Source organism: Scleropages formosus, chromosome 6 (genome assembly GCF_900964775.1).
Source record: "Scleropages formosus chromosome 6, fSclFor1.1, whole genome shotgun sequence".
Lineage (NCBI taxonomy): Eukaryota > Metazoa > Chordata > Actinopteri > Osteoglossiformes > Osteoglossidae > Scleropages > Scleropages formosus.
The window spans coordinates 24,491,661-24,515,697 of NC_041811.1; the positions used below are offsets into that span (position 1 = coordinate 24,491,661).

At 40.3% G+C, this 24,037-nt stretch overlaps 1 protein-coding gene across 2 annotated transcripts; it reads left to right on the forward strand.

Annotated features, from left to right (window-relative positions):
• The first annotated feature begins 12,149 nt into the window (after positions 1-12,149).
• On the forward strand, positions 12,150-22,453 carry cercam (cerebral endothelial cell adhesion molecule). 2 transcript variants are annotated; one of them, XM_018748420.2, is made up of 12 exons: positions 12,150-12,684; positions 13,607-13,717; positions 13,949-14,066; positions 16,217-16,351; positions 16,669-16,873; positions 17,197-17,316; positions 17,468-17,544; positions 17,925-18,031; positions 18,134-18,266; positions 19,044-19,171; positions 19,383-19,586; positions 21,367-22,453. In XM_018748420.2, exons 1-12 carry the CDS (start codon positions 12,482-12,484, stop codon positions 21,596-21,598), a joined length of 1,773 nt encoding a protein of 590 aa, XP_018603936.1. In that variant the 5' UTR covers positions 12,150-12,481; the 3' UTR covers positions 21,599-22,453. The 2 variants fall into 2 exon arrangements, with proteins under 2 accessions (XP_018603936.1, XP_018603944.1); XM_018748428.2 differs by lacking the exon at positions 12,150-12,684 and adding an exon at positions 12,732-12,766.
• Positions 22,454-24,037: the final 1,584 nt, after the last annotated feature.

Genomic DNA, 24,037 nt, shown 5'->3' on the forward strand with positions numbered 1-24,037 from the left:
GTTACAATCTCAATAAAGTCAAGGTCACACAAAAATGATTAAGACGTTAGGTTGTCTGACTTTTCGTACTTCACATATTTCTTGTATTTATTACTTTTTCAAGCGGGAGATGTTGGTCTGACTATTGCAAACCGGCGATAAAATGTCCTGTGTTCTTTGTACCGAAACAGTTTTAATTTCTGTTTTTATGCCCCAGTCATTACCAGTCGCCCCCCCCCCCCCCCCGGGTAAATGTTGCGCATGCGCTCTGCTGTCACTTTGCTCCACTTCCGAGCACCTACTTAGGGAGGGAGCGTCTCTTCACGATCGCGCAGGTAACCTCGAGCTCCTCTCGGGGTGCGCTGTGTAATAGAATTTTACTTGAATGGGAGTCTTAATTTCAAAGTATTTTTCTGTGGTGGCCTATTTTAAGGAATGCTATTTTATGGTAATTGTAGTCTTTTTCTTCGGTCGTAATTTCGTCCAAAGTTAAATCAGTGTAACGTATTTTCCGTATATATTCATTCATGATCTACTTTCACCGTTCACGGTTCTCAGTGAGGGCTTTAGTTTGATGTGCTGTACAGCTTTCCTGCAGCACATCTTCAAGATATATGAAAAAGAAATTGAACATTAGGCCTAGATGGGCCTGAATTATGTCAAAAAAAAAACATCAAAGTTTTCAGGCTCTACGTTCTTGCACGTATGCTGCCTCTTTAATTTGCACGTATCACGCAAAATCATACGTAACTGTCGTATCACGTGACCTGTGTGCTTAAAGTTGACCCACGAGGCGCGTCCTCGAGACTCGTGTGGTTTGTCCACACTTGTCTGAGCGTAACTGGTTCGCGAGGGCAGCATATTAAACCGGTATCATAAACGTACACTTCGTATATAAAGCGTTGGCAGTTAGAAACCCATCAGTTTTCTTTCTTTTGTTTGTTGCCAACGAGCAGCATGTGTTACTTGAAAGACCAAATACAATACTCCAGTGTAATAAATTCAGTTAACAAACGCGGAGCATCATAAATTGCCCATGCACAAATTGTTGAATGTTTCGTTTTTTCATTATATTTCCCCGCTTCTGCTTTTCATGTTTAAAAATAACACAGATTCATTCCGCACTATATTGTTTCTAGAAGCAATAGTTATTCTTTGGTGAAAAGATATCTTCCTCATATTTTTATTTTTAGGCTGTCAGTCATTTTTTTTTCTTTTTATAATCTATAAAATCTGCGTAATTAGATTTTCTTACATCTAAGATTATGTTGAATTTAACCAAGTAATTTGGTTTACAAATGCATTTATTTTAATATTTAACCTGTACTAAATTACTGTAATGGAAACGCCTAAAAACAGTAACATTTACGGGTCTCACAGATCGCTTGATTATTGACTGAAAATGGATTTTGGTAATCTGTTGGTGGGGCCGTGTTTTGTAATCACTCGATCACTTTTTCAAAAATACGTTTTGGGTGTTTTGAGAAAACACTCATTATGCTTTTCCCCGCGCTCCAAACTTTCATTGTAAAAGCGGTAATTTCAAACAATAATTCATTCTGAAAAATACAACACTGATTAATCGCGAATTTAGACTGGGCCTAATCAAGGTAAGTATTGTCACACTTAATCAGTTTCACTGTGCATGAAAAAATACATAAATAAAATTTTAATTGCACTCTAATCCAAGGTAGCATGTAGTCCGCTGTTACAGTCTGTAGTCTTTGTAACCTGAATGTTCTCGGTTCGAAACCCCCTTGTTAACGTTTTTATTCTGCAATAATACAGAAATCCCACTCTGCTGAATTAAATAAGTGAATAATTGTAAAACTCATTATCTAACAGTGTTAGCCTATTATTGGACAACGGCTTTAGATAAATCAAGGCAAATAGTAATAGAACAGCTCTTAAATTCGTTTAACTGGAGTGAGAAATTCTCGTCAAATCGGATCCTCATACGCCTTCGGTTTAACCTGAACTGAATCGTGATATTGCTGAAGTGACAGCTCAGACAGACATAGTCATTATGATTATGTGAAACAAAAACCAGACTGGAGTCGCTGGCCGATTCGTGCTTAAATACTTCTGGAATATACATTGTAAGTCGCCTTGGAGAAAAGCGTCAGATAAATGAATAAATGTAAATTATGTTCAAACTCTGATCCGTTTACCACTGCTTAGTCCATTGGGACTGGTCAACAACCTCCTGACTCTCCGTGATTTATCAAACCGGTTAATTAATTAATTAATTCAGCAGTGGCTGCTTTTCCAAACATTATAACACTGCAATGATCGTAATACGAGCTTTTAACGTCGTTTACATGGGCTATCCAGTAATTTTTCCCAGTTAAGCTGTTTGAATGTCCCGTGGGCAATTTATTCCTGTTTCAGATAGTGCTGACCATATATCAGTCAGGACACTGTTAAGCAGCAGAATATTAAAACTATACACAAAGTCAAGGTCTTTAAACCATGAATTAATCATGAAATCCCTCACTTATAGAAGAAAAGGTTCCAATAAGACTCCATTTAATGCAGATGAAACAGACACGAAATATTTCTTTGCTTTGGGGACCCTAACCAATCTGCTCTCAGCCAGGACTAGATAATTAACTAATGCGCAAAAGGCTTCTGTGTAATTAGTCGTTGTTTGTCTCACGCTTTTATCAGAGCAATTTAGAGCACCTGACCCATTTCCACATCAGGGTAATTTTTACTGAAGAATTTCGCAGAGTAAGTATTTCATTCAAAGGTACTGGACCAGTGAGGGTCTAACCCTGTAACTTTCAGATTACAAGTCAAGGTCCTTAACCACTACAGCACGTGCTGCCTCCACCTAAAGTTTGATAGTTTAAAACATGCCTATATATCTCCCAAAAAAAATGTTCTTTCAACGTGGCATCAGTGGTCACCCTAGGTTCACAACAGTTTTAACAAACTGAACTATGATTATAATGTTTTTTAAACTATTTGAAAGCAGCAGTTATCCCGGTTTAACCCGTTGCATTCAGCAATCTTACGGTTCCTTGTTCACCCGCCTGCTGGGTCCTTAACCTGAAATGATGCAATAACTTGTATACCCGGCTGGAGAGCTGTAAATCCTTGTAAAGTTGTTTAACAACTGAAATCTCCCTCGACAATCCCTCCAACTAAATGAAGGTGGTTAACAAAAGTATAACATGTAACACACACAACCTTGAAATAAGTTCATTACAGCCCATCATTAACAGACAAATTATTCACTACTGCACCGTCGCAGCGAAACACAACGATATCTATATTTGCGTATTTATTGTGAAGCAGCAATTCATATAGGAGGAGTGTAACAACTTATCAGTCACAGGGCGTTCAAACACAGTAACGATAGTACTCAGTCGAGTTACACACCAGTACTGCCTTGAGCAGACACGTGTGGGGGGGGGGCGAGGAATGAGCCCCTACATGTAGACGGTAACTTCCGTCTGCGCTCCGTGCCGCTACCTGTGTTGCTGGAAGCGTTTGCCGCTGTCCACGATGAACAGACATATATATTTTTTTTAATTGAACTGAAGCAACTGGCTATTGCAGGTGAATGTTGAATGCAAACCAGATCAGATGCGCCACTTTGTTACCGATTACTGACTCACTGCATTTAACTTTCCTTCAGCGAAATAATATTATACATAGTAAGGGAAATTCTTGGGGCAATGAATCAATGATCATAATCATCATGCATCTTTATTTTTCCGCGTTAAAAACTGTACGTACTTCGGTAAAGAGGGTATCCTTTTGATAATAACTGTCTCCGATGCTTGGCGCTTCACAGGAGCTCGAGTCGTGTCGCACTACTGTACGTGTCGCTGCCGGAGCCTCCGCTGAGAATAAGCGCTCAGCAGCCGCACGTTTACGCCGCCGGTGCCGCTGCCCGTTCGCTGTCTGCTGCCGTGTGCTGAGCGCGGTGCTCTTGCTAAATCGGTCCTGTCCGTTTCTGCGTCAGTTCTTCAACAAATATTCTCATTTGATGACAATAATAAAACGTATCATGCTTTCAAAATACATTCTCGGATGAATTATATGTACATCCTTAATAATAATAATCTGAACTACCCAATTCAGGTTGTTTTTTCTGTCACCGAACTGAATAAAAATAAGAATTTTTTGACTTCGTTTGGCAAATGTTTCTATATAAATTTATTTTCAGAAAATTATTATACATATGTGACTAATAAGTTTTCAGTAGTGTTCATCATATCATCAAAAAATTAATACGGGACTTTGAAAATTGCTTCATCGTCGTCAATCATTTGTTATCGCAACCCCCGGTCCTAGTACTGGGTCACAAAGCTCTTTTTTCATAATTTCAAAAATTTATGTTGGGCTGTATTGTTATATGGTGCTTAATTTTTGTTGTAGATTCTTTCTTGAAGTGTCTTCAGCGTCACCAGTTGAAACATGAACAACTTTTTATGTTTACTGTATTATAGATTCATATGAAATATGTTGCGGGCACAAAAACTTCTCCATGTGTTAATGAACATATGAAATCAGGTCATATGAAACCCTTTGCTACTTTGACAGGTAAGTCAGAAGAATCTTGTCAGTGTAAAACTTTTATTGGAGAAGTGACAACTGACAAAGTATTTCCTGAACTTCACATCTGATGGTGTCAAACTGATACAGTACTTCAGCAGTATATAAAGTTTTTGTGTATTTTATATTCAGTACAATTGGAATTTGTAGCCGAATGGTTTGAACTACAAAACACAACTAGTCCTTATTTTTCAGTATCCATACTATCAAGATACATAAATGACAATTGTCATACAGTATATAGATACTGTAATTTTGTCCCAGAGATTACATTTGTTACCCCTTTGTCGCCCCCTGTTTTGTACTAAACCCTTGCTTTTCCCTATTATGTAGGTGTTTATGTTTTATTTTGTGGTAACTCTGGATGGTTGAAATTTCTGAACTGAGTGAAAGAGCTTACTCTAATGCTCATAGCGCAGAAACAAAAAGTAAAAGTGAGTGGTATCCTACAAATAAAGCAAAAACAGTTTCTACATTTTTTTTCTGGTGTTTTATGTTGAAGGACACTGAAATGTTTGGATGATATAATGGAAATGTGTAGTAGTTCTTTATTCCATATGCAGACAAAATTGAAATCTTGCAAATTAAGTTTTTATCAAGTATCAGTAGGGTGAAATGTATACTGCAAACATAGCATTTACTTGTATACTGCCACGCATTCATTAAGTGCTGTTGCCTTCAATTTTACTAGTAAGACCTTCTATTTTGCACAGTGTGCAAGCAGGGGACAATTATGTCGTGTACTTCATGTCCACAAAACAATGTTTAACTAAATGGATGTAAGGAGCCCCAGAGAGAAGAATGCAAAGGCACAGAGTGAGCAAAGAAAACATTCTACTGAGGGATGAGTAGGTGGAGGCAACAATAGACACATCCTCAAATAAGCATCCATAAAAAAGGCCATTACAGCCTTGCTTTTGCATGATGGGGGTTGTAGTGTCTCTGGGGATTGTAGGAGAGGTTATCTGCCAAGTTTTCTTTTAGCTGTCGTCTAAACTAAACATCAGTACTGTCTTTGTTTCAGACCCTAGCCAGCAATGCATTGTTCTGATCATTGAAATCTTCTGTATATAATAATGTTGGGTGTCTCAGAAACACAGATGCTGAGGTTTTGATTATTATTATTTTTTTAAATGTGTTGAAAAATGACCATAAAATGCAAAAATATGATTATGGACATTTAAGAGTTCTTCGTCATTATTTTGGAAGAAGCCAGTAATGAGCTTTCCATTCTAAATGAATTTTAAAGTAGATAGCAGGTTGCATCTTTAAACAATGCCTCAATGTTTTTTTTTGAAACCGTATTTTGTATCTACACCCTGTTAACAAAAGACAAGTCATATCATGTTAGATAAACAGACACTGTGCTTTCAAAGCAAGTTGCTCTGTAAGTGCTATTTGTTGATTATTTCTCATCATTCAAAGTGAATCTTGCAACATAATAAAAATATATTTTTCAAAGACAGTGTGCAAGACAGCCAATAAACTTTGCCTGCAGTTACAAAAAAGTTTTTTTTTTTATATTTATTATCACTTTGATTTCAAGAAGTATTTTGTTCGTAATTACAAAAGCAAAAAATGAAGTCTATGCTGAGATATAGAACTGAACAGAATTCATAATATGTGAACATTGCGATTTTCCAAATTGAGATACTCAGTCCGAAAACTTATTTCCACCCTTAAAATGAACATCTCCGGGTGTTCATCCACATGATTAATTTATTCCACATAATTTAAGATTATAAAATGGTTTTCTCCCATTCCATTTAACATTCATCATGATCAACACTTGCTATCATGATGAAACAGAATGTTCAGCAATGGAAGCATGGAAAGTAGGTTAACCTTTGTTTTTTCAGTGACATGATTTTGAATATTTTATTTAGATCAGTCATATCTTTTTAGACTTTGAAAGAAGATTTTTATAAAATGGTAAGTGCTAATCTTTTAAATATAATTAATGTCCTCATATTAAATATTTAAGTCACTAGAGCAAATACTGAACTATCATTTTGTTTTGAAAGCTGTTGCTTGTCATAAGTATTTTTTAAATATAAAAATGTGTTTCAGTTAAAAATTTGTTGAAAAAATGTGTTCACTACAAAATGATGTGATGTGCATTAAAGGTAATTTCAGAGATAACTAACATAATGTACTGTATATTGCAGTGTTGTATATATTTTCAGACAAACATTCTGTTGAAATTGGAGCAAAATATACATTAGAAGAAAATGTAAACAAAATGTAGCCAAAATAATATGTAGCTGAATGTCCTCTAAGAAGTTATGTTCGGGTCCTGTTTTTCTGGTGTAATTTTAAATTTGATTTGTCAGAATTTTGATTTGTTAGAATTGACAATTGTTTGAGGTATAATAGGATGTCAGCTCACAAATAATTAATTTAAATATTTTTAAGCTCCAGTAGTCAACCATATCAAAGTTTTTTTTTTAAATTTTTTTTTTATTTATTTATTTTTTTTTTTATAAAAATAACCCTTGCAATATAAGGATATTTTACATGCCCTTCTGAATGATAATTTCTGATAATACTGTTCTAGTTAACTGAGAATTTTTCTCCATATATGGGTACAATTGTGAAATGTTTGTCCTTAATGACTTTTTATTAATCAATTTGAATAAGTTGAGGTCTGGCAAGAATCATTGTGAAATGCAGTTTTTTTCAGTGAAATGCAGCAAGAAGGATATTACTTTGTTATTGGAAGGTTCTGGGTACGAATTCTTTGCCCACTGAACTGTTCTAGTAAGAATACTCTGCTGTGTAAATAGGCAATTCAATGTGAGTTGCTTTGACAAAAGTACATAATGATATATTTAATTCAAAAAGCACTTTTAAAAACATTTTTGTTCCTGAAAATTTTGTTCCAGTAGAGTTCCTTCTCTGTCTTCTAGAAAAAAGACAAATATTGAAAAGGTCATATTTTAAGAAAGCATAATTAACATTTATGGTTTTATGTTTTAGTGTAGTTCCAGCGGTGAGTGTTGAAACTGGGGTAAAAACTGGTACTTACAGTCAATATTATCAGTGTGGTAAAAGCTGGTGAGTGTTTAAGATGTGGTACAAAGAAGCAAATGTTTGCATATTTGGTCTTTGTCAGAGGTGTTCTAGAAAACTGGACTGTATTTCACACAGATTGTTGGGTATTGAGAAACACCCTATATATTAGCAATAGTATTCCATGGAGTTATACTCAAATGCTGGACATATTAGTTTCATTGTCACATTAAAGGGAACACAACCTTCTGTCCGTACCCTTGCTGCACGTGTTGTGCTCGAGATGTAATAAACCTGAACAGAACCTGGTCAAGACCTGGGCCTTGACAGAAGTTAGGCAGTGTCTGAAAATCTAGATTATTCTTTAAGGTAATATTTCATTGTTACATGTCATTGTTATATCCATCCATCCATCCATCCATCCATCCATAATGCAGTGTTGTGGTGGTCCAGAGTCTATTCCATAAACATAGGGTATAAAACAAAATTCATTCTTGATGAAGACATTTTGATAATTCTGCTCAGGGGTTTTATGATGCATAGAAATACATTTCATATGATCACTGCCTTTGTCTTTCACATTACTTCATTTAGCTGACACTTTTCTTCAAAACAACATACAGGGTTAAACTACTTATAATTATTTACCCATTTATACAGCTGGGCAATTTTATTATGGATTAATTTTAGGGTAAGTACCTTGCTCAGGGGTATTACAGCTGGAGAGGAGATGAAAACCTGCAATTATTGGGTCCAAAGGTTGCAGCTCTAACTACTACCAGGTGGATGCAGATACTATGGCATGAGACGATTATTTACAATAGTGCAAGGGTATTCATGCTGTAAGAGCTCTTCAGAATGAGGCAACTCTTAGTTCTATAGTTAAGAATGACGCATGGACTCCAGGTCAGGTAGAGTCATGAGTTTTTTGATGGTTTGGTGCTGTATAGGAATGTCCATCATTTCAGGCATTGGGGTTGCTCATGCAAATGGACCAGAGTAGGTTGTTTTTCATGTCTTTATGCTGAGTGCTAGGTGTATTATTATTATTATTATTATTATTTTTATAGTGAAGGTACTATTTCAGTTCTGGTTAGATTTACATTAACTAACAGATGCAACTGGATGACCTTGTCAGTATAAAAGGAAGGAAGAAGTGGTTCTCTTGTGTTGCCAAGATTCTGTTCAAAGTTAATTCACTGTGTTCTGAAATGCAGGGTTGACTGCATACATGTGGTTGTACCGTCATTTGCATCTATGTAAAGGCTGCATAAAGGGCATGTATGGAAACAGAATTAAAATGGGTAGAATTTGAAGTAGTTCAAGTACGTTGTATGAAAAAGGGTACATATATATTTAGAGAAGCTGCTGTAGTATATTTTGCTTTGTTTGGCACAGAACTCCTTTATACGGGGGCTGAATGCAGTTCTTATTTGCACTGTCTGCAATTGTGTTACATTTTGCCAAATTTGCTTTTTTCTACCGAGATAAAAATTCTCGTCAAATAACTTTTTATCATTACTATAAATGATAAAACAAAAGTTGTCCTGGAAGAAATCTTTGAAATAAGCCTTTCACTGTTTTGTTACATAAAAATATAAACTCACATCTCACTAAGTCCACATTGCTCCAACATGAAGTCAGTTACTGTGAGCCTGTGGCCAGATTTGTATATATGGGATAATTAGGATCCCTATGTATTTATGGGCAATCCCATAACATATGAAAAAAGTATTTTTTCAGCTTGAAATTTATTTGATAAGGGTAGTTAGGTGGTGCACAAGGTAGCTGTGGTGCATCGCTGCTCTGGATTGTTTTTTTTTTTTTTTTAACTTAGATTCGAATCTGGCTCAACCTGTGTCCATTTTGCATCCTAATTATATTTGTAACAGCTAAGAGGAGAACTAACAAATTAAATCCAGCAAACACAAGCAGTACAGCAAGAATTCCAAAGTCAGAGATTTGTTTTTGAAATGTACTCTGTGGCACAACTTCAGACAATCAAGTGGTCATAAATGAAATATAACAGTCCAAATGTTGACCCTGTGTGGGTTTCAAAGTTCTTACCCATCCCAATTCTAGACTCACTGTGCCAGTGTTGGCCTTGTGCGTGTTCTACAGTGACTGCAGCTGCCCACCTTGCCCACACATTGCTGGTGTAGACCGATGCAAATTTTTTTCCGAGCGATTGTTTTGGCAGGTGAAATTCCTTTGTTCTGCCTCACTGTGTCATTTGATGTGCATGGAATGGTTATAGGGTGGCATATACTCCTTCTTTCAAAAAGACATAATTTTCTCTCCTACCTCTACAGACACATGCACAATCTTCTTAAAATGATGAGAGCTCAGTGATGTTCAATTAAGAAGCTGGACAGCTGAGTCTAGCAGGTTTCCCAGCTTTTCTTACACCATTAGCTGAATAACCCTGCTCTATGATATGCGTCCCCCCGGCTTTGATATGAGACCCACTCCGCTGCTCAGACCAATAGATTTCTTGTTTCCATAATTGAATCAGTACTTCTAAACAGGGCCAACACTCCGATGCATCTGAAGCTTTTACCGCAGGCTCATCCTCTCGTTTTTAATGCCACTTCTACCTTCCCTGTATTTTGCAAGAAGTGATGCTCCCACACACATTGCTGGAGAAAAGTAATCAGTGTAAGTGTTTTTTTTTTCTTTTCTTTTTTTTTTTTTTTTAAAAAAAAAATAGGGCTATATCAGGTTAATCCAGTAAAGGGCAGCAGATACTGAGGTAGAATGTGAGCAGTTTTTTGTTGTGGGACTAGGAGATGCCCCACTGCTGCAATCACGAAAGAGCTGAAAAGTTATTGCAAAAAGTAATAAGCTGCACAAATAAAACTGTAAAACTGTAGGCTATCTATGAAGGTTTGGATAAGAATTTCTACAAACTATAGAATAAAACATTGCATGAACAGCTAGTAAAAATATTTTTTAAAAGTTAAACTAACGTTATTGGCCACCTTGCTTGTACACTCTTCTTTTTAACACAGCGTGAATCCAAAGAATTTAACTTGGGAAGATGGAAGGAACTTGGGAAGAAAATACGTTTATTATATAAATAACAGATCTCGTGTGTTCTTGAGACAAGCATGTTAATGCGAATGTATTTCGCTTCTGGAATGCTGAGTAAGTCGAAATAAATATACTTAGGAACTGTGAGTGACAGTTATTGACTTAATGAGGCGTGAGACGTTTGTGTGGGAATGCAGTTATTGATTATCGTTCCAGCTAAGGGTGTGAAGTTTTCCCAGAGTGTTGCAGCTGGCATCCCAAAGGTTCAGACTTTCCAAAGAAAAAGAGTGAAGAGTGGGATTCCTGTGTGTTCGGGTGGGTGGTGCTGGTCTGTGGGGAGGGGGTATAGAGGCGTGTCCTTTTCTTTTTGTATCACATTTAGTCGGGCACATCTGTAGGCCTGGGCAGACCCCCCACCAGGCCTGGGATAGGGCAGCTCAATCTGGTTGTCCACAGAACATCACTCCTGAACAAATGTTTGGACTCTCTCCCTCCGCCGGCCCCCTCGGCCTCGGGCCCACCCTGTCGCCCTGCGCCGGTGACCTCTGACCGAGCAGTGAAAAGTTATTGGGGCGGCGGGTGAACTCTCTCAGGATGGCAATGTGACGAGGCTGGGAAAGTGCCCTTGCGGGGTGAGAAAAGTCACCAGGGTTGGGGCGGGGGGTGAGGTCACGGCGAGAGGAGTCCGGCCTGCTTTGGGGTATGGGGGTTCTTCGGGCTTTATTATTAATAGAGATCCTTTGAGCAAAGTCTCCTGTCCAAGTGGCACTGATTCTATTGTCGCCGCGAGCGTTAACTAAAGACGCAGCCCCCGACCTTCGAACAATCGGCAAGGCCTTCTCCCTTTCCTGCGTCCTTCCAGAACTCTGCCCCTTCCCCGCTGCCAGCGCTCTCGTCTTTGTTTCCTTACGTTCCCTACTTTGTGTTCTAACCTCAGCATTTTGTAGCACGTATGTGGGCAATCACGCTTTTTCATACTGCTGGCCAGCTACCTGGAGGACAGCAAGCTACATAGTGGTTAGAGCTGTTGACTTACAGCTGCGGGACTTTGACTCAATTCGCCACACCGCCTGTAGTACCCTTGAGCGAGGTACTTTCTCCAGCGCAAGTTGCCCACCTACATGAATGGGTAAATAATCCTAAGCCCCTTAGTACACAAACCAAGCATTACAAGACATCTTTGACAAAGATTGCAGTTAATAAATCAAAACGCTGTCGCCAGTATTGTTTTATATAATTGCAGCTTGTGCCTTCACTCTGCGAATTGGGAAAACTTTAGCCGTTGTTGCTGTGAGGGGTGCAGCAGTGAAAAATTCTTCCAGAAATTTTTTTCCTCAGCCCAGCTAGAAACTTCCAGAAGCCTGATTTGTACTTGTGGTTGTAGGACTGCGGCTAAGATTCACGTCAGACGGTGTTGTGTGTACTTGTTTTATGTAACAGTATCGCCTTAGCCTTAGGAATGGTCTTTCCGTCCCGTATACAGGAAAAGCACAATTACACTTTTCTCTGTCTTTCTGTGGTTAATACGTGCCCCACACAAGTGTCTGACGAAGAAAATGGACGCGGACACGTTCAACCAAAACTTTATTTAAAAATAGTTCGCACAAGTGAGGGGGGGGGGCAGCAGTTCGGTAAATCCGAAGTCTGAGTTACGGAAGTTGTAGTTTGTAATTTAAAACCGGTCGGAGGGAACACGTCGGCTCCTGGAAAGCGGGGAGCTGGAGAAGCGCCGGAGGAGGGAGCGCAGAGGGGGGAGACGAGACGGCAGGAGACCCCGCGCTCCGGAGTGCTGACGCGTCCAGCTGCTCGTCCAGCTGCCCGCCCGGGAAGGACACTGTTCGGCAGGCGAGCCGACCGAGTCGTGCGGATTTCGCTCAGGGGAACCACGATGCTGCTGTGGCTCCTCGTTTTCGCGGCCCACGCGGCGAGGGTCGACTCCTATTTTTCGGAAGAGAAACAGCCCGAGGAGTCGAAGATGCAGGCGCCCACGGTCGTGGTGGCCATTATCGCCCGGAACGCGGCGCACTCGCTGCCCTACTACTTGGGAGCGCTGGAGAGGCTCGACTATCCGAAAGAGCGCATCTCCATATGGTGGGTGGCTCCTCGCTCTCAGGCCTCCATGGCATGATGATGCTTCCCCCTTTATCTTACGTGATGATGCAGGGGAACAAAGGTCAGTCCTATTTAGATTTATACCCCCAACCGGCAACCCCCGCCCAGAAGGCTTCTTGTTCTTCTCCAGTTTTGTTGAGCGATTTAGTGTTTTGGGTTCCGGTCTGAAATCAGAAGATGATGGAGTTGCAGTTTTGCCGCTTCTGCTATTTTCCCACTGATAATAATAATAATAATAATAATAATAATAATAATAATGACGACGACGATGATGATGATAACATGATCATGTGACTGGTTTAGCTCTGTTTATCATCATCCATAGATCTGACTTAAACTGGATGCTATACTGTATGGGTCCATAGGTGGCATAATGATTAAAGTTATTGTCTGAAATCCCTGCTCTGACTTCAGTATCCTTGAGGTTATACTTACATTTACTCATTTAGCTGATACTTTTCTCCAAAACAACTTACAATGTTAAGATACTTACAGTTATTTACCCATTTATACAGCTGGGTAATTTTGCTGGAGCGGTTTAGGGTAAGTACCTTGCTCAAGGGTACTACTGGAGGTGGGATTCGAACCTGCAACCTTCGGGTGCAAAGGCAGCTGCCCCTTATTCTGAAATGCACAGGCGAAATATTTCCCGGCTGTATAAGCGAGTAAACGGTTGTCAGTCAGTTAGTACGCAATGTAAGCGGTTGCTTTGGACAATGGTGTCAGCTACATGCGTAAAAGTAAATGTGAGTGCTCCAGATTCCAGAAAAGTGAATTTCTCTACTCTCCATCCAACAAGAGGTGGTTGCCTGTAGCTATTTTCTCATAGCCACAGGACAGTCACATTGGGTTGGGACCAGAAGGCTTGTAAAAGTGGATCGTATATATGTTTTGCTTCCAGGGCGGCGACGGATCACAACTCGGACAACACCACGGCCATCCTGCGGGAGTGGTTGACCGTCATGCAGAAGTTCTATCACTATGTGGAGTGGAGGCCTATGGACAAGCCCGTGTGAGTCAGTCAGCACATACCTGTGCTTAACAGCAGGTCTCGGGTTGTGGGCGCACACCTTCCAGGTTTAAATGCTATGGTGGTTCTTATATGACCTTAAAATTGCAGGAATCGGTCTGACGGGCTCGTGCTCGCCTCCTGGCTTTGTACAGGGTCAGATGCGAATTAGTCATTGATGTGATGTATGCTTTATGGCCTGTGGCTCTCTGATGAACAAGCTCTGCTCTGCAGCTCATACCCGGGGGAGATGGGGCCCAAGCACTGGACCAATGGTAGGTATGAATACATCATGAAGCTCAAACAGGCTGCGCTCAACTTTGCCAGGAAACGTTGGGCGGACTACATCCTGGTAAGAGCTCCGTCAGGCTCGGATGATGGCGCATTCTTACTTGCCATTTACACCAGGGATCGGTAACTTTGTCCCTAGATCTGCTTTTGATGATTTCTTTAAAATAAGTCTTCAGGTTTACTGTTTTCACTCTAAATCTGATGCTAAGTAAAATATGTTTCAAAACTTATAGGGCTCAAATACCCCAATTCTATAAATGACGGTAATTTTTTGATGTTGAGATAAATGAAACCCAGCTCGTGTTTCCCTCGCATAACGAGTGTAAAATCTGCTTGTAAAGTGAATTCTTAATTACCATCAATTTAAAGGGGAAAAATTATCCCTGAGCCACAAAAGTGTGACCCATTGTATGTGGTGTATCTAGCAGTGTAAGTCACCTTGGTGAATAAGGTATGTGGGCTGGTAACACTACATAGTATCCATTGTAAGTCGCTTTGGAGAAAAGCGTCTGCTAAATAAATAAATGTAAAAGCTTTACCCATCTTTTTTCTCCAACGATTTTAAATTCCTGCTTTTTTAAAAATCTGTCGGATCAGTTCTGAGATATCAGAATTGCTCTGGATACCTTTAAATTTAGGGTTAATATCACACACACACACACACACATTTTCAGAACCGCTCGTCCCATATGGGGTCACGGGGCACCGGAGCCTACCCGGCAACTCAGGGCGTAAGGCTAGAGGGGGAGGGGACACACCCAGGACGGGACGCCAGTCCATCGCAAGGCACCCCCAGCGGGACTCGAACCCCAGACCCACCGGAGAGCAGGACTGTGGTCCAACCCACTGCGCCACCGCACCCCCCTCTGGGTTAATATCAGTATGTGCAAAATCACTTATACAGAGAAACACATTTTCTCTGTACTGTTTTCTTTTTATTTTTGGTTGCTTTATTCTGTTGTTTTTGGGCAGCATAAGGGTACAGTGGGTACCTGACAGCTCCTAAGGTGGATTTGAATATAGGTTCGCATCCAGCTCAGTCTGTGTAGAGTTTGCATGCTCTCTTGTGTTCACATGGGTTTCTTCTGGATCCTCCAGTTTCCTTCCGCAGTCCAAAGACATGGGTTACAGGTGAAACTGTGACTCAAAAATGCCATTTGTATGTTTACATATAAGTGAATGATTGTGTCTTATTACCTTGTAATGGACTGGTGTCCCTTTCTTGATGTACGCTGCCTCACACCTTATGCTTCTGGAATAGTCTCTGGAAACCCCATGCACGTGCACTACACAAGTGGGTTGTCCTTATTTTTTTATGTGCTTTTTTTATAACCCATATACCTATTTTAAATGTTCTATAAAAATGAAAAAATATATGCTGTATATAAAATAAAATTGTTACTATAATGTTAACAATTCTTGTGACTGCTGTAATCATTTGTAAGACTTATAATGCCTCTCCGGTGAGTCCTTGGTGAAGAATATTTTTGTTAAATCACAGTCATCTGTGATTATACTGTATTGCCTTTTAAGGCAAATCGATGTGTTTCATCAGTTCGAGTTTTAAAATTATGGCTCTTTTGTCTTTACAACTTTTAGCACTGTCTTTAAAAGTTTTTTTTTTTTTTTTGCTTCAGAGCTTATTATTATTACAGATGATAAAAAGTCCACAGATTTCTGAGAGATGATTGCAAGCAGGCACTTGACTATGAGACAACTGAGACAAGGCACAGGACAAGCCACATCCCATGTCTGGACAAGCAGCTTGATTTTTTTTTTTTTGGCTTTGCTTGATGGAACAAAAACTTGTATTTTTTATTGACATTTTGTTCTCATTAGGCATCTCTGTGAGTTAGTGTATTGTGTGAGTTATAGTGTATTAAGATTTTTTTTTTTTTTTATAACCATGATTATAATTCCTTTCAGATTTTTGGAGTACTTTGAGTCATTCTGAGAGAAACTGAATCATAAAAGCAAAAAAAAAAAAACTCATGAGTACATGTGAGGGATGCGTACTCTTGACTTATTCTTGACTGAATATTAAGCAGTATGAAAGTGATATGATTTCATGCAATAGTGGTGCTGGTGAGAGTTCAGACATTGGAGTTTTTTGTGAGGTCAGAACTTTATGCAGAGTCATATTGGTCCAAGGCCTCAGTGCTCTGTGTGTGTGTGTGTGTGTGTGTGTGTGTGTGTTTCTCTCTCTCGCAGTACGCTGACACAGACAACATTCTGACCAACCCGGATACACTCAAGCTCATGGTGGCAGAGAACAAGTCTGTCATTGCACCCATGCTGGACTCCCAGACTGCTTACTCAAACTACTGGTGTGGAATTACTCCCCAGGTAAGAGACAGATTATTCACATCCTGGTCACATCACAAAGGGCCTGTTTTAGTAATGTTTTAAAACTAATGTACTGGATGGGGGGTGTTTGGATTATAATACACAAGTCAAAATGTTTAGCTTATATTTGCAAAAATACTTGCAAATTATTTACTTCATGTATTACTCACCTATTTATACCACTTGGAGAAGAATAGACAACGCAATACAGATTTGATTTCTGCCTATTTTCCGAAAAGTGATCATTGTTAATATAATGGCAATCAACGTTGATTGCAAGACACACCCTAAGCAGCAACCTTCTCCTCCGTGTTTAGGGCTACTACCGGCGTACTGCTGAGTACTTTCCCACCAAGCGCAGGCACCGAAAGGGCTGTTTCCCCGTCCCCATGGTGCACTCGACCATGCTGCTTGATCTGCGGAAGGAGGGCATGAAGAAACTGGCTTTTCACCCCCCTCACCGGGACTATTCATGGCCCTTTGATGACATCATTGTTTTTGCTTTCTCCTGTCGTGCAGCCGGTAATCCTCGTACATCAAACCAGGGATATCCAACTCTTGTCCCTAAGAGCCGATGTTCTGCTGGTTGTGAAGTCGTGCAATACAGGATCTTATCAGTTGATGTCACTTACTGTCCTATTAACTACGTACAGCAGTTCGGGCTTGAGGTTTGGTGAAAACCTGTACAGACTCCAGCCCTTGAGGATCAAAGCTGGGCAGTTCTTCTTCACGCATATTGATTTTAAATAAGTGCTCAAACTAAAACGATACACCTTACAAGTGCATGCCTGCATGTGACTGCGCGTGTCTTCATGTGATACCTGTATCGTTATTATTGAATCCAGAGGTTCAGATGTATTTGTGCAACAAGGAGCGTTATGGGTACATCAACGTCCCGGTGAAGCCGCACCAGACCATCGAAGATGACCGCATCAACTTTGTCCATCTCCTACTTGAGTCGATAAGTGAGTGTTTACTTGGGTTTTTTTAGTGTACAAGCGGGAGTGGACTGTTTTGAACAGCACTGTTTTATTAGTGTGTTCTTTTGAACCCAAAAGAAAAAAAAACAAAAGGCTATTTGTAGAGCTGTTGTTCAAAACCTTCTTTTTCTTTCAGTTGATGGGCCGCCAATGTACTCCTCTCAGTATATACAAGTGCCCCCGAAACAGGCAGATCTCATGGGCTTTGATGAGGTGAGTGACTTGGACCTCGTGAGCTGGTCTGTGTTTGATGATGGTGATGATGATGAAGAAACCGGCTTACTAGAAGAGTGGCAAAATTACACTCAAGAAAACATACTCTTAAATATACAAAGCCTTACAGAACCAACACATATTTGACTACATTTGTTGTCCTTGTAATATAGCATTTCACCTTCTATCTTGGAATATGTTGATATCAATAATGTTACTGAAAGTATATAACTTCATTGAAGCAGGGACATGAGAATATGATACCTATATATAGAGGAATATAATACTGAACCATGAAACAACAGGGCACGGTAAGTGGAGTAAGTTTGGAGAATTGCCATTATATGTCTGATTCACATGTAGTTTTGTCTCCTCCATAGGTGTATCTCATAAACCTACACCGCCGCCCCGACCGGCGGGAAAGGATGCTATGGTCACTGTATGAACTAGAAATTGACGTGAAGGTGGTGGATGCTGTTGATGGAGGGTAACACAGATGTGTCGCATTCCACATTGCACAAGATTTAGCATTAGAGAAAACAGACCACAAAGTGATTATACACGTGTGTGCATTCTCTCCTACTTGTAGGGCTCTCAACAGCAGCGATATCAAACTCCTGGGTGTTGACCTGCTTCCAGGCTACTATGACCCGTTCTCTGGACGCACTCTGACCAAGGGGGAGGTGGGATGCTTCCTCAGCCACTACTACATCTGGAAAGAGGTGAGGCAGCAGGGGCAGGTGCTGGACAGGTGCTGGACAGGTGCTGGACAGGTGCTGGACAGGTGCTGGGAAGGTGCTGGGAAGGTGCTGGACAGGTGCTGGGAAGGTGCTGGGAAGGTGATGAGCACCTATAATACACACATGTGCATTCCTGGTATTGTAAGTGTGAATCAGGTGTTTACTGTTAAGTATTTATTAAATCTGCTGGAATCCAATCCTGAACAATAAACTATGGACAACAGCTGTGCATTTCACTTGGGCTTGGGTTTAAAATAGTGCGTAACTGAAACAGGCATAAGTTAAAATGTTTACAATCAATAATTATTAGTTGGAAAGAGGTAAAAATGGAAAAATTTTATTTGACTAAATTGGCAGTCTTAATTCATGCAAGGCATCCTGTTTGTTTCATAGAACAAACCTGGATAAATCATAACATAGAGGATATGCCTCATAGTAGTGGACCTTGGTGTAGCATAGGGCTGACAACTGTGTTATTAAATGCTATTAACAGGTGACTGCAGAAATGTATAAAATGCTATTATATTTAATTTTTAAAATACAATAATCAGACATGTGCAGTTTAGGACAATTATACAAAACACCAAATGTACTGGTGTTGGAGAAACTGACTTGCGCGGTACAGAATGCAGTGTCCGCAGTTGAGAGTACAGGCCATTTTGTAGAGATCGGCCTAAACTCATTTAGCGCGAGGCTTCCTGCGGTACTATATAATGGCTTCCAGCATCCTTTCTGCAAGATGTCTGCTTCTCTTCTCAGATTGTGGACATGCAGCTGGACAAGGCGCTGATCTTTGAGGATGACGTTCGTTTCCAGGGCAACTTTAAGCGGCGGCTGCTCCGCCTAATGGAGGAGGTACAGCAGGTGGAGCTGGATTGGGACATCATGTGAGTAGGGTAGGGTGGGCTTGTTGGGGAGGAGGTGGCTGTGTGATATTGCTGTATCCATGGAGATTGTGCAGCCCTTTATCTGTGTTTATTTGTGTGTGCACACTGCACTTCCATGATGCTGGGAAGGGGACAGTCATGTGACTGGTGTCGCAACTTTGCCTACATTGTGGCGCCTCCCTGTGGCTGACCCTCTTGTGATCCCCCTTAGATATCTGGGCCGGAAGCAGGTGAAGCCAGGCGACGAGCATCCCGTGGAGAACGTGAGGAACCTGGTGGCGGCAGACTACTCCTACTGGACGCTGTCCTATGCCATCTCCCAGCAGGGGGCCCAGAAGCTCATTAACGCGGAGCCGCTCTCCAAGATGCTGCCCGTGGATGAGTTCCTGCCCATCATGTATGACAAGCACCCAAAGTAAGTTCCAGCTTGTCCACTGCTCAGTTGCCACCGCTCATGAACTTCCATTTATAATCAGATCTCAGTCGCTCTGTAAGCGTTCCTCAGATCTTTCTCAGCGCGCGCTGTATTCCCTTTGTGTATTTTGTCATCGTCAGTTCCATACGTAGTGACTCAATGCAGTATTCCGTGTGATTACCAGTGACTTCACTATTGTCAGACATCCCGCTGAGTTAAAATCTAATGGGTTCGCTGTGGCTGTGCTGGCATGTGGAGCACTAAAATTAAGTCCAGATCAACCAGCACTGTGTGCCGTATGTTATATTTATAGTTTTGGGACAAGCCTGAAGGGGAAGGAATCTTGGCTATTGTGGTTGTAGATGCACTCTTGGTCTGGACTGCTTCTTCCCAGAGGCCTGGGGTTTCTGCCTTGCAAGACATCTGTTTCAGCTTTCCTGGTCAGATATAGTGGTCTGTAAAATGGCCCTCTCTACATTCCCATACTGTTGGTTCATGTCTCTTCAGTACAGTTCAGTTGTGTTTTTGGCTTTGATCATGTGCATAAAGATGTGTCAGGTGACAGTTTGCTGCCTCAAGTGTTTGTGCTTATGAACCAGCTACAGAGAAGGACAAACTCATGCTGTGAGAGGGTGAGAGATGAGCACTGCAGGCTAGTGCCTAGAACGTCATATGTGTAAACCCAGCCAGCTTCTCCAGTCCCGCTGTAGCTGTAATGTGTCCCTCGCTGTCCAAAACAAAAAAAATTCCACAATAAAAATAGGAAGTGTGGAACTCCGCAAGCAGGAAAGTTTAACTAACAGTTGGTTTAGGCTCAAGTGAGTGTTTGTTACGTCAAAACTATTTCTGGAAGGCCTTCCCTTTTTGGGAATTATTTTATTTACACGTAGATTAAAGAAATATATTGTTAATATGCGTAATATATGTGTATGTGTGCATATATATAAAACGTATAGTATGTATGTTATATTTGAAATATGCTGTGAATTACAGAATCAGCTGAAAATCTTAAATACGACCAAATGAATAAATGGGGTTACGTTCCACGAAACCCATTGTAAGTCGAAAATGCATTTAATACACCTAATACACACCTCTGCATGACGGAGTGGGAGATGTGGATCACTGTGGCTGCCCAGCATCGCGAGAGAGTATCGCGCCGCATATCGCTTGCCTGGGAAAAAATTCAAAATTAGAAGTACGGTTTCTGCTGAATGTCTAGCGCCAGCTCACCATCGTAAAGTCGAAAAAATCGTAATTTCATCCATCATAAATCGGGGACCACTTGTACCGTAAAATTTTCATTGTTTATGCAAATTGAATGTGAGCTTAGTGGGAAAAAATACATTGGTGTCTCTTATATTGACTGATTAGTCCTTTTTAACAGAAATTGAATGAAATTGTTCAGACCTAATAATTCTGTACCTCAGTGTGCGGCTGTTGCATATCTTTGGTGTTTGGGAGGTCCAATTCAACTGACAAAAGGAAATCAAACTGATTCACCCACACAGCTAGACCTTCAGATGCCAGTTCCCTCTCTTTGTGTTAGTGTTGTCTCAGTATGTTTGTGTTTCTTTAAAATGAGAATGTTTACAAAATGAAACCCCCCCCTCATCTCCCAGTCTTTGGAGATGGGCAGAGGTCTACTTTCATTCATGCTTTTATCCAGTGCTTTATGTTTTAGTGTACATGAAGAAACTGTTTTACATCTACTTTACTGTGATTCTTAAAGTTTTGAGTACCAGAGTTAACGCTCGGTGTCTTTTCTGTTCCTGCCCAGTGAGAAGTACAAGGTTCACTTTCCGAATCGAAATCTACAGGCATACTCCACACACCCCTTGCTGGTGGAGCCCTGCCACTATGCAGGGGACCCCGAGTGGGTGAGCGACACGGAGACTTCGACTCTGTGGGACAACGATTCCGTGCGGACGGATTGGAGCGGCTCCTACAAGACCCTGAAGGGTTCACCTCCCCCTACTGGGCTTCAGAGTGCCTACCGGGATGAGCTATAGCGTGATCATTGACCGGGGGGCCCTTAGATATCAGGCCTCCTTGGCAACAACCTGGCAGTATGCCAGCAGACAGGAGCATTCAGGTCCCCTGTCTTGGTTAACATGGAAGCTGGCAAACCTTGATAATGAAGAGACTCCATGTTTTCTGGACCGTTTACAGGTGCCAACAGTCAGGCAAAACACTAGTCTGGAACCAAGCATGTGTGTGCGTGTTTCACCATGTCTTGGAATATTATAAATAGTGCAGTCATGTATTCATTTCCTTAGCTTATGTGATTACTATTTCGAGGCAATGTATCATTGCCCATGATGCCCCCTGTGCTCATCTCACTGTTACCTGTATTTGTGTTGCTCTCCGTTTCTGTTCACTGATTTCTGAGATTGGAGGCACTTGACCGAGGGACAATGTTAACAAGAATTCACCAGCTAAAGATGTTGCTGTGCTTGGTGACATACTCCATGGACATTTGACTAAGTGAGTATCCTCTCACTGTAATGAAAATCTAGTAACTTGGTGATCAGGTGGAACCGAATTGTCGGTTTCCTGTCAGGAATGCTTTCAGTACTGCCTCCAGTCTGTGCAGGGGAGTTTTTGTTATTGCTGTTTTTTGCCTATTATTGCTGTGGCTGGCATTATTATTTTTATCATTTTTTCTTTTGATGCATTGTGAAATCATGTAATCAAATTTTGTGAAGCATTATTTTGTATCTCTAAAGGTCATTTTTGATGGTATAATTAAAAATTAATATATTTACAATATACAGTAGGATTATTGTTGATTTACTGCCATTACTTGAACAATGTTAATTTAAAGCATGTTTTCAGCAAATTGCCTTTTTTTAAGAAGATGGAGACCTGCCCTTTCATTTATTGTAACTAGACTATAAATCAATACATCCTTAATAAATTAACCTGTGTTCAGTATCTGTCTTAAATGGCTTATTCATAGATGAACATCTTCATGCTAGTGTATTGAACTATTGGGAAATATGCAGCAATACTGTTTTTAAAGTAATGTTGCCAAAGATAGTATGTTTAATTTCCATCTGTAGATGGACGAAATGGCAAGTTAAAAAAAAAAAAAAAAAAAGAAAAACATGTACCATGAAGATTACACCATATACTGTAATTTGTAATTGTATATCTTTATGTTTGGATGTTAGTATTTCTGTTTATCACCTCTGAGTATTATTGTTAACCATTTTTTGCACCCCTCGATGTCTGAAATTTTTTACACTCATGGTTTAAATAATTTTACATCTACAGCTATAGTCAGGCTGAAATAAATAATAATGTAAAGTTGTAGGAAGCACAAAAATGACACTAGCTTTAAAGTTTTGTCACATATGAATAATGAATACAGTGAAATTCTTGTACTAAAGTTCTCTCTTCCTCTTGTGTTACCAGCATTCAAGTACAATTTTTTGATGATAGGAAAGTCTTCCAGGCTTTTTAAAACTGCCATTTCTTCACTTACCTATTCCCTAAAATTTCTGTCTGTTGTGCATCAGAAGTGACCTCCATATCTGCACTCAGCTGTAAAAACACAGTAAAATCCTGTCTAGATTGTATCTTGACTATTGCCCCATGCCTCTGTGATAGGATTCATACCACCATGACCCTGCACTGGACAAGTGGTTATCGATAATGGGTGGACAGGAGTGTTACGGTGTATTATTTTATTAGACATGCCACTGAAGTTTCGGAGAACCTAAAATGTGAATACACTGAGGGAGATCTGTAGCTTTTACCAATGGCATCTTAGTACTCAAAAGTGGTGCTGTGAACAAATCAAGTTGATTTGTCTTACGGTTCCAGTTGTGTTCATCAGTTAACTGTAATTGTCTGTATACTTAATGTCCCAGTCAGATGGAAAAAGTGATGTCCGAAAGACAAGGAATCTCAAGTCTGAAGAGACTTGCTTTGCCATCACTGCTATCCATCCATTTTACGCCAAAAGATTCAAGATTCAAGAGTTTGTCATGTGAACAGTAAACAGTTTGTTACACCGTACAATGAGATTCTTACTCTGTGAATCCTCTCAGCAGCCTATGACATAAATTATAAGGACATAAGGAAAGAAAAACACAAGGAGAACAGAGGGCATAAATCACAAATTTCCAAAAATTACTAAAATTTCTGTGCACTTGAAGCTCCTGCCCACAGAGTGAGGTTGGAGAATCCAAGCTCTCAACAGAGCCTTCACAGCTGTCACCTGCCTCCTTATTTGCTGGGGAGAGAAACACTTCCACCTCTGTACATATGCGCTGCTGCAGCTTGGACCTTTTAAACACGAAAGCCAAATGATTGGTTCGAATCCCACCTATTGCTGCAGTATTCTACAGCAAGGTACTTTCATTGAAGTGCTCCCATAGAAAAAAAGTTACCCAGCTGTTTAGGATAAAAGTGTCAGATACGTATACAGGACATTTTAGGTG

Excerpts from the sequence above, each read along its gene's own strand:
- cercam (XM_018748420.2), top strand. The coding sequence starts at position 12,482 with ATGCTGCTGTGGCTCCTCGTTTTCGCGGCCCACGCGGCGAGGGTCGAC. Across the intron at positions 12,685-13,606 it reads AAAGAGCGCATCTCCATATG|GGCGGCGACGGATCACAACT; the intron begins GTGGGTGGCTCC and ends TTTTGCTTCCAG. Across the intron at positions 17,545-17,924 it reads ATCTCATGGGCTTTGATGAG|GTGTATCTCATAAACCTACA; the intron begins GTGAGTGACTTG and ends TCTCCTCCATAG.